At 40.1% G+C, this 11716-nt stretch overlaps 1 protein-coding gene across 2 annotated transcripts in view; it reads left to right on the forward strand.

The window, feature by feature from the left end:
* Positions 1 to 6792, forward strand: part of DHRSX (dehydrogenase/reductase X-linked) — a 168522-nt gene extending 161730 nt beyond the window's left edge. For both annotated transcript variants that reach the window (XM_075133966.1, XM_075133975.1), the window contains one exon: positions 6331 to 6792. In XM_075133966.1, coding sequence (XP_074990067.1) covers positions 6331 to 6528 — 198 coding nt within the window. In that variant the 3' untranslated portion in view covers positions 6529 to 6792. The remainder of the gene's footprint in view (positions 1 to 6330) is intronic.
* The last annotated feature ends 4924 nt before the right edge of the window (positions 6793 to 11716 follow it).

Raw genomic sequence — 11716 nt, forward strand, 5'->3', positions numbered from 1 at the left:
AACTGATTACTTTTTGGCCGAAATTTTCAAAGCAATGATCACGTTAGGAGGTCTAGAGACTGCAGAAGTTACACAACAAGCGTTGAGCGCACGCAGCCCATGCCTTCACGAGGAGGCTGGGACACCAGAGCAGCTGTTGTTATTTCACCTCGGAGTCTTGCACCCTTAAGTAACCTGGTTTTGAAATGATTCGGCAGTTCACAGATCATAGTAATCGGTGCTCCCTGGAACACAGGTAATTTGTTTCTCACAAGTTTGTTTACTTTGATATTCATGGGAATGCAATCCCAGCTACTCCATTTCTGACAGTTTTCAAACTATTCTGTGTTGCGGTGGCTTCATATTTGCCTTTGTTCTTGAGAGTCAAGCAGTGCATTGAGGGTGACTGGGTGTCACCCCTCCATTAGCTGCCAGCAAGTAGATGAAAGTCTTTGCTGTAGCAAGTAACAGTAATTTCTTCTTCTCATTCTTGTTGCTAAGCCCCACTGTGCATATGCATAGTACTGTTCAGGTAACCCAGACGATTGTTGTCTTTCCTGAGGAAAAACAGAAAAGGCAGAAAACTCTCTATATACAGAGTTTTTCAGTCCAGAAACAAGTCAGTAAAATACTAACATTTGCAAAACATTACCAGAATAATTAACGTTGAGAAAAGTAAAGGAATGCTGGCAAAAGTGCCTGAGTACCCAGGCCCAGAAGATGGCCTGTACAGTGCTTGTTGTGTCTTCCTAGCTGGAACCTGGGAAACGTGTCACTAGCCAGAGGCATGTCTTCTTATTACTGAGCCAGGAGCGGCTTGATGGATACTCACCCATTTAAAAAAGTGAGGCCACAGAGTGAACCCCCATGCCAAAAAAATCCCTGAAAGCTCCTTTAACTCATCAGCCCATGAATAGATTTCCCATATGAACTGAAAAGTGCATGACATAATGATGTGAGTACATGAGGTGTGACCACCGTTATAAAACCAGTGTCAATGAGTGTTCCTACAGCAGTCTACTTAATATTGCTGATGAGGGGCATTCCACCAATACTTAATGTATTCTGCATCACAAATTGTATGGATAAAGGTGTTTTAACATGTTCTTCCTCAGCATTAACCATTTGCCGTCATACCAGGCAGTCCTGGGTGCACATCTGCCTGTTTGGCCCCTCATTCATGTCCCTCAAAATGCAACTGCGATGTCAGTCGTTGAGTTTGCCAGCTGCTTCCTGCTCTCTGCCCTCTTTGCCCAACCTTCTCTCCTACCGTCTCTCAAGATGGCAGCATCCTGAAGTCATAAAGTACAAACCAAGTACAATCAGCTGATGGACTGGGGCGAGGGGGAGCTATTCCAGAGTAAGTTCTCCTCTGATACCATGGGTTGTATCACTACTGCTTTTTCAATCATATGGCCCACTCTGTCAACCAATACAATTTGAAGTATATGAATGCCGTCCATTCAAACTGGTTGTCATAGAGTTTAAGACACATAGCAAGGTTTTCACTGTTTGCTGGTAGTTACTGAAAATGGTACTAGGAAAATGAATGGATGGCAGAAGAGGAATTATAGGACCTTATTAGTTTTGTTTCCTGTCCAATTTTCTGTGGTTTCTGATGGACATACCATACTGTCTGCCCAGGGCTCTGAGCGGTGAAGTCAGGTGGAGGTGGAACTGGATGAGGACATGGATTAACAAGGGAAGCACCACCAAGCCATCATGTATAACTGCTGCAGACACTCGATTTCCAAAGAGTTAAGCTGTTGTGCCTATTGTAGACAAATGAAAAGGATGTGACATTTCATGGCAACATGGCTGTAGGGACTGACTAACACATTTTGCGAGCATTAGCACCTAGTATTGACAAGATTATATGGCACTTAAAATGCATTAATCAAAATGTGTTATCTGGCAAGTCTTAAAAAAACAAAACTAAAACACAAACCCTCTTAGTATATGTCCCAGTTTTCGCAGAACAGAATATTCCATTTGATGCTGAAGGAATTATTCTACGTTGATGACTTACTATTGATGAATATTTAAAAAAAGAAATACCAAAGCTTCTGTAAAAAAAAGTCTTTTTCTTTGGGAATAGATAGTGCCAAAGTAATGTCATTTTGTGCATATAGACTGCATTTTGCTTAAATAAGCTGGTCACATGCAATCTTTTCTCTCCTTCTTCCACAGCCTACCCATGTAATGAGCAATACAAAGATATGTAATTTCAGTCAGACCTTTATTTACTGTTGAAGGGATACTGCAAACAAATAGTTAATTGCCAAAGAATGTAAAAGTAAAAGACATGATCAGTACTGTAACAAGTAAAATGAATTGCAGATGCAGAATTTCACTAGGAGAAAGTTAAGCAGAAATCAGTTTTACTTGGATATGACAAAGGTATTAATTACAGTTGCTCGGATACTAATAATATAATAATTTGTAAACAAAAATCCAATTTAAAAAAAGTTCAGCACAAATAAGCTAGTAACTGAAGAGTGAAGAAGCATCATGCAATTTATAGGAAACCCTCTTGTCTTAGGACAAGTCCAGCCAATTCATGAACAAGATATTACTGATCCTATGTGTATGTATATTATTCTGTTACTATTTGGTTTGGTTTTTTTTAAATTCTGACAACGTGTAGAGTATCCTCCCCTGTGATTTGAATGATACTTATTATTAATGCCTGTGTACCTGCAACTGTTTGGTATAATACTTCAGAGTCCCAAAGACGGGAACTTGTTCCTGTTTGTATGGAGCATCGTGAAAAGCATCCTGGGTTTTACAGATCAAGGTATTCAGCCACCGGCTGGTGATTTCTCTGGCCTGTGAGGGGCTCTCCTTCCTAGGAGGCCATTGATATCAAAGGATGGGTCAGACGTGTTGCTTTGACAGTAGTCTCCTGCTTGTGGTCGTTTTCTTTTCCAAGGGCTTTCTGGTTCCTCCTCATCTTCTGATGGGCCGTCATGTGGTAAAAGAAGAGCTATGGGTCTCCCAGGAAAGTTGGCAACCAGGAGTGGGGCTGCCACTGCTGGAACAAATAGTCCTGCTCCCTGTCCAGATGCTCATGAATTGCTCCAGTGGTTGCAACCTGCTGCCAGCTTCTTCCTTCCCAAGAGCTCCTCAGGTGCTGGTACACGGGCAGGACGCGCGTGCGTGTGTCTGCGTGTCTGTGTGTGTTGCAGCTGATCTACGGGTGTGTTGTAGAGCCAACACTTTGGGAAGGAGTCGTGACTGTGTGTGGGCAGGTATGGGCTTGATCCAGAGGTGGAATCAGAGCATGTGCTTTTCTTCCAGCCTCTCAAAACAGGTAGGTCATCCACCCAGCTGGAAGACAAGGGGACTCCTGATGTAGGGTTTCCTTTTTACTTTCATGAAAACAGAAAACATGCCAAAACAATGAAGAGGTCCTCAAGTAAGGGAACATAAAGCTTTCAGCATTAATTAAACACTCAGAAGATAGGATAAGACAATTAATTAATCATACATATGCAACTCTGCTCCCCGTTGCACTGGAAAAATTGTTTTCCTTTAGCTTAAATTATTATACACTAATTGCTTAATGTATTACAGTATTTTTTTTCCTTATGTGTTTAGGTAATCGCTTTTAGCAACAGGTGATAGAAACTAAATAGTAATTTTGCATAGAACCTTCTACTCAGCATATTAGATATGGTGGACAGGATGAAAAACAAATTAAATCTTGTGAAAAGTTACACAAGCTGACTTTAATGGATGGTGACGATGTCACTGTGCTTATAGACCGGTCACGGTGTGGCCATGTAAGCACATTTATTATTGTCTGAACCTGCTCAATATTTTCTTTGTATTGAAGACTAGGAAACAATTTGCTGTATAAAATGGTTTGATAAAAGCCTACTAGGGCTGCATGAATAAAACCAACAACTGTCTTTCAACTCGTACATAGCCTTTATTTAATGTATTTGTTATTATTTTGAATAGATCCCCTCTGGTGGGGAACTTTCATGACGTATCATGAAAAAATAAAAATCTTGATAAAACCTGCATATCCAGGGAGAACCTTCCCATCAAATCAGCAAAGGCACATGGTACACATGGTATTTCTGATGCTGTAGGAAGATCCATACAGACCAGTCTCAGGCTGTAGAAAGCCCTGCTCATAAGAACATAATCACACAAATTCCTCCCACAGATAAATTTTTAAAAGCATTTTAGTTTTGAGGCATTGTCATTAAGATTTGGGAGTCATTGACATTGACATTTATACTTATTTGTGCTGGAGAGCTGTTGAACACAGGAACATAACGTCCAGTGAACCACTGCATGAAGTAATGGTTTATCTCTGTCACTAGATTTTTAAGTAAAGCACAGCAGTACCTTAAAAACTTATGGTTTCTCTCTGTCATCCAGAATAAATTGCATAAAATATGAATGCTCATATTGATCATTGTTCTGCTTTACAGTATTAAGATATTTTATATTGCATCATAGCTGATCATGGTAGTAGCCACTGTGTGAGCATATGGACTCCAACTTTTTGGAGTCATCCTGATCCTGCAAAGAATTATGCATGCACATAGCTTTATGTTGTTTAAATAATCTGCTGGATGTGAATAGCACTATTTTCCATAAGATGAAGAAGGGTGAGGTAGTAGCAGAATACTAAACTAAGGTAAATAAGCACTTTGTAAGTGTTTCTAGATAGTATTTCACAGTACAGTCATCTTCTTAAAAAATAAAAAATATTCTAGCAGTTACCTAGACCTGACTTTTTTTTTAACGTACTGACTGATATTTTGCTGAGAGAATAGCCCGTTGGATAGCCAAGTTATCATCTTATTTCATTAGGTGGTATTTGGAACAGGACATGCTGTCTTTGTGTGGTAACTGATAGTAAAAGCTGGCTATTTTGTGGCCATTGAAGGAAAGTATGGTGGTATTCCTGCTCTTTGCAGCCTGTTGGCATCAGTAGTTTTCCTTCAGCTTAAACACCTTTGATCAAGGGCTTGGCATGGAGCCAGCGGAGCCTCTGTGCCTGGAAGTACCTCAGCAGGGCACGTTTCTTCCTCAGCAGTTCGCTTTTTGGGGAATGTGCCTGTGGTCACGCAGGGAATGTGTTTCCCTCGCAGATGCTGAGGGTGCTCTGTCCCGGCGGCAGCCGGAGAGGTTGCGGTTTGGGTAACCTTGTCTTATCGTGTGATGGTGTGACATGACTCTAACTTATTTGTAAATGAGACCAAATGCCAGATGCATCAGATAAATTAATTGTTTCTAATAAGTTGTGTTGTATTTATTGTGCAGTGAGAAAACAGAGGAGTTGTTTTTTTTTAAAATATCTGCACCTTGTCACAAAAAGCTTCAAATGACTTTTTAAATTAGGCACCAAGTAACTTATTCAATACTGTGTCATTCATCAGGTGAGTTCTTCAGGAAGACACATCCTGTCAGGTGCAACAGACAAAGCTATGAGCAGCATTGCTACTGTTAATGACTCAGAGAATGACCGCAAGGATTGTAAAATGACACAATGACACAGGCATTGGTCGTAATTATATCACTGATAAAGACAAAACGTATCAAATATTGTGTTTTAGATATGCCCTTCAATAAAAGAAAAAAAATGCCATTGAGATAATTTCAGTGATAGTTGTGTGATCCTGCTGAATGCAAAACGGAAATGTTTTGCATATCCTCGGGATGAAAAGAGTTATCACTCTAAGCTAGTCACTTATTTATTTTCATTTAATACTCATGATATATCAGTCATTATAGATCTTTCACCATTTTGCTTTATGACACTGCAGAACTCTGATAACTCTGCTCTGTGTAAAATGCAATTCCCTGGTTTACCTGCCTGCTTGGATTGAACTGCGGAATCTTAATTTGCTGTCGTGGTTTCCATGATCCTTTGCTCATGTCATATTGTTGTTACCATGAACACATTGCGCATACAGCATAGCCTTTGTCTCCTTAAGGCAGAGTACAGATCCTCTCATCCTTGCAAAATGAATAATTAAGCTAGGATTTTAATATTTGCTTTTGGGTTTATTAGCTCTAACTGTGAAAACTAAATCAATTATTTTGTATGCTCCATCTGACTAGCTCTTGAAAAAATGGACCAGAGTTTTCCATATATCTGTTCTGTGGCTGTAAGCTATCTCAAAATAGCACTGCTATAGAAATGGACTGTACTCTGCCAGTTGGATAGGTGGCATTTTTATCATTGCCAGCTTGAGGTTTGCATAAGGACCGCAAATGTGATGCAAAACTAGGGAAGCTGATTGTCACTGGTAAGGTGCTACGGTATAATGTAATTCTGCTATTGTACCTGCCTTTCCTGAATTTGTGGTTTTTTTGTTTCTGTAGACTCCAGAGGAAGGAGCCTCTACAAGCATCTATGCAGCAGTATCACCCGAGATGGAAGGAGCTGGCGCCTGCTACCTTTACAATGAGGAAAGGACAAAATCGGCTGACGTAGCGTATGATGAAGAGCTGCAGAGAAGGCTCTGGACAGAAAGCTGCAAGATGGTTGGGATTTCTGATGAATCCAGCAGAGTTCCCTAGAAGAAGCCACTTCCAGCTGGGTAAATGAAATGTATTGACAAGCATCTTAGGTGAATTCTTGCAGCATCAGTCATCATCCTGGAAATCACTGTTCAGTCCCAAAGGCAAACATGAACAGCTCTGTTCTTCGCTTGAACCCCTAGTCAGCTGGGGTGTGGGGGGAGTATTCCCACGGAAAGATGTAGTGGTTGGTTTTAAATCTAACCATCAGTTTTGTAAATCATGATGTTTCAGTCTGTGATTAAAATACAATCTTTAACCTTGTGCAGAGTTGAGTTTTCATTTTTTGTTCAACAAAAAAAAAGACTTTCCCTGGTGAGCGCGTTCTGTCTGTGGCATGTTGAACTTACACCACCTTTGTACATATAACTTACTCTTTTTTAAGCAGTTTTAAAAGTTGCAGCTTTTTTCCTTAAGTGTCATTGATCTTTAAGACACTTTATAATGAATGTCAGCTTGTTCTAATGCAGACACTTGGCATTCATGATCATTATGTTGTTTCTATCATAACGTTAGTTTTATACGTCAACTTTTATCCAGAGATTTTAAGTGAAGGTCAGAACCAAAAAAAATGTAAATAAATAAGGTCTTCAGACAGGATATTGAATTCAGTTGTTTTCCATTTGAGTTCAACTCTCTTTTAATGGCGAGCCATACGAATGAGGAAGGGATCAAACATAGTAATGGAGACACTGGATTTGGCAGAGGGTGCAGTCGGCCTGTTGTCTCGGCAGTGGGCTGAGGTTACTTGTCCCCTTTTCTCCTGAACCTGTGTAAACTTGCATCGGCAACTTCTTGCATTTTCTTTGGCAAGGAGATTCACTCATCTACTGCCCGTTGCATGAAGAATCACCTCCTTTGGTTGGTTTTGAACCTAGTTCTTATGAGTTTCAAAACTAGAGTTCATGGTTTGGAAGAGACAGCAATCAACTAATGCCAGTCCACTTTTTTCACATTGCTAAGGGTTTTGGAGACTTCCAACATGGCCCCCTTAAACTGGCTCTTTACCATGCTGCTTTGTCCCTGCCTACTGCTCCGACTTACACAGCAGCAGCAGGATATTTTCCCTTTTGTTATGTATTTCTTTCCTAAAAATTCCTAACAGCTGTTTTATTTTTAATTTTATTTGACTGTCTCTGAGCGTGGAGCTGATATTTTTTATGAAACTATTTTTGGTAAACCCGAAGATTTCTCTTGTGAGCCGGATAGTTGTCAGTACCGATGCCATCAGTTTTGAACATGCTTCACTGTGTACAGTTCAGGGAACTCTATCTATGTCTGCCAAAGTGAAGCTTCAAGAATCATGTTCACATCCATGGAGTAAAGAACAAAACAGACGTGGCAATATAAAGATAGTCTGAGTTTCTACAAGCTCAGGTAACTAAAAGAAAAAAACTGGATTAAAGATAGACACAACATTTTAACAGGGAAGGTGATAAACCATGAGAATAATTTACAGAGGAACTTCCCCTGGAAATTTCAGTCAAGATTAGAAGTCTCCCCAAAACATCTAGAAGGCTCCGGGGAGACCTTATAGCAGCCTTCCAGTAGTTAAAGGGGGGCCTATAGGAAAGATTGGGGAGGGACTCTTTATTAGGGAGTGTAGTGATAGGATGAGGGGTAATGGTTTCAAACTGAAAGAGGGTAGGTTTAGATTAGATACTAGGGAGAAATTCTTTACTGTGAGGGTGGTGAGGCACTGGAACAGGTTGCCCAGAGAAGTTGTGGATGCCCCATCCCTGGAAGTGTTCAAGGCCAGATTGGACGAGGCTTTGAGCAAGCTGGTCTTGTGGAAGATGTCCCTGCCCATGGCAGGGGGGTTGGAACTAGATGATCTTCAAGGTCCCTTCCAACCCAAACCACTCTGTGATTCTGTGATCTCTCCTTAGTGAGAGAAACTTTCCAAGCGCGGACTCTGTGACTAGGGAGCCTGAACTCTTGCTGTTAATGGAGTAAGCTCTACCCTACTCCCATCTCATTCATTTTAGGTGTCATCTGAAAAAGCGGCATAATCCTATAAATGTCCTTCATTTCCTTTTCTAAGATATACACAGCAAAATAGACCAATAGGCAGATATAAATCTTATATTCACTTTGGGGCAGTGGAAATCACTGCATGACAGAACTAAGTGCAAACACAGTGTTGTGCTCTCATTTGCAGCAGACTAGAAACAATATGAATGTGTTCCTAGGCACTGAACCCCGGACTAATATCCCTTTTGGGCTTTTTAGCTCAAACCTGGTACTTCACTGACCATGTCTCCAGTCTCTGGTTCAGAGAGAGATCACATCTAACTGAAAGAAAGCATACTAATATGTCCAGAGACTAGCAAGGAGATGCAAAGACAAAAAAATAGTATGAACAAAGAAAAGCAGACGAATACAAAAATAATAAAAAATCTGAAGGAGAGCATATTTCCCCTCTGAATTAAGCCATGCATGATTGATTCCTAGCTTCTTAGAGTTAGTATATACAAGGGTTAGCAGCAGGAAATTTATCACTCAGTCACTATAGCACTTTCTCTGTATCACTGGCTGACTTTTTTTTTTGGTAAGTGAATGTAGTGCTTGTGAAATGTGCCAGACTGACACTCTGGGAACTAAATTCCTCTGTTTATTCACGGCTCATGCACAGGATGCAGTAAGCCTGCTAGACAGCCAACATTTTGATGTTGCCATAGCATTCCCATGGAACGTCATTGCTGCTAGAAGTATCTCCAGGATTACTCAAACGAGATGGGACCAAATTACCTCCAGCTTTCACTCTCTCGAAGCTCCACAATATTTGCACAACCAGTTTCAAGTGGCATAGGGATTGGTGAAAGAGCAAACAGTAGAGCGAGTTACTCTTTCAGTGTAATCTGAACCACTCTGTTAGCAGTCTCAGTCCAAGGAAATCTGTTTTAACAACACTGAAAACATGGTTTGTGAGAACCAAGAACACAGATTGTGCCTGCACGAGGGAAAAAAAAATGTGTCCTAAAGCCAGGGATTTCTGGAACAGTGCAATGCAATGCCACAAAGGTATAGTTGAGCTAGTTGCAAAAGAGTTATTTTGGGAACTAAAAGCGGAAAACTGTGTCAGCTCTGCAACGTCACATAAGCACGTGAGCTTGTCTTGAGAAAAATCCAGTGTCGTCATAAAGTGCTGTGTGTCACTGGGACCACTCACTTGTGATACTGTTGCAAAAATCCAAAATAATCCCTAGCATATCTATTTGGAAAAAACAGATATATGAAGCATGTAGAAAGAGGACAATGCTTTTACTTCTGCACAGAAGTACAGAAATGGTAAGAGCTGATTTACTTTTCACATTTCAAGGACATTTGAATTTCTGGAGATCTGAGAAGCCCTTTCTTTCACTTCACTGGAGACATGGCTGAGCAACGGCTCGAGTCCTTGCAGTAGGTGCATACATATAGCAAAAACACCTGAGAGCTTTTTAACTTTGAAAAGAAAGGCAAAACAAGCTCCAATAATTTTAAATTGAAGTTAGACAAATTAACTCTTCCAACATGAAAACAGATCCTCTCTCTGTGAGAGTAATTATAAATTGGAACACGTGGCTCTGATATCTGAAGGTAATGAAAAGATGCCTCTGAAAAGATACCTATCCAGAGGCCAGGTAGGCTCCCAAGCAAAGTAGGTCAGTCCCGGTGAAGTCATACTTAGATGCTCCCTCACGTCCGAAGTGACAGCATTTATTTTGATTAGCATGGGAGTGACCCATTGCTCACAACTTCTGAAATGGATATTTCCATGCCAATATTCCACCGAGGCTAATGTTTAATGCAAAAATCTAGGTGCCTTTACCTAGTCTCAAAAAGGCACACAAAATCGATGGTCCAGTTCAAGTCTGAGATCAACAGAAGCATCTGCTAAGGGCCACCGTGATCAACAGGAGCACCTACTAAGGACCACCGTCGTGTGATCCTATTGCCCTCAGTGAGGGAGTGAAGCCATTTCAAACCAATATTTTATTCTTTTCTTAAAAAGGATTACCTTTCTTTTTCAGCTCCCATGAAATAGAAAAAAAAATCTTTAAAAAGGACAAAAAAGATGAATACTGTTTTGAAGGATAGTTCAAATAAATATTATAGATCTTATTGCAATGAATGTAGTTATTTAGGAATTTGATAAGACCATGTTATTTAAACAATAAACTTGCATGCACAGGAAATAAATAATGTGCTGACAAAGAGCCCTAAGTTTCTTAGGAAAAACGTTAACTTTTTCATTAATTAACTAGTTTATTTGTAAACTGTGGGGAAATTAATTATGTACTGAATGGATAAGTGCTGTAATTCATGTGTGAATACACTGTTATTCGCACATCATAAAGTAGTTGCATACTTACTTCCAGTTCAAAACTGATTTTAAGCCCTAAATGTGGAACCTCTAGACACACTTCTACAATGATATTTTATACATATTTAAACTTCATAGTTTAATTTTTGCACAACTATCAATTACTTTAGTACACAGTGAGAAGTGGTACAGCATAGAAACAAAGGACTTCCTTATTTGACATCAGGCTTGCTCCTGCCTCTTCCAAATGCATGGCAGTGTTAGCCCTCATTATAAGAATATGTGTCAGATATTTAAATCCTGATCCTAAATAAGCTATGCAAGCGTTGGCTCTTGTACAGTTCTGGCCTTAGACTGTCCTTGCTCATTATAGGACATGGTTTATGCTTCAGCTGCCTCGATGGAAAGACAAAATCAGATTCCAGTGGAGTTAACATGAAATCTGTCACAGATAAGACAAAAACACATGATTTTAAGAGAGCGAAGGCTGAGGACACTGACCAATCTGCAATAGTTGAAGAAGTCAGTACAAAATGTGAAGTGTATTGCACGACATCAGGCCAGCCAAGACAGCTAAGCTATTATCGTGAACAATTTTTTGAAGGTAATTTTATTCCTTTTTAAAACAAAACCACCATGTTTCAGCAGTCCACTCTGGTAACATTGACAATGCTGAAAGCATTGTCAGGAAGAAAACAGACCAGTGGCCAAGAGTGCTATTTCCAGATGCGTGTAGTTATTTGCTTCCATACTATACCCATCAACCCTTATTAGCATCTCTCCGTCCGGAAATGGACCCAAGCCAAGAATCCCTTTCACACAGGCAATCAAGAAGAGTCAAAAAGTAGTAATGACCATCATTTATTTAGACAAACACTG

The sequence above is a fragment of the Calonectris borealis genome, chromosome 1 (assembly GCF_964195595.1).
Source record: "Calonectris borealis chromosome 1, bCalBor7.hap1.2, whole genome shotgun sequence".
In the NCBI taxonomy this organism is placed as follows: Eukaryota; Metazoa; Chordata; class Aves; order Procellariiformes; family Procellariidae; genus Calonectris; species Calonectris borealis.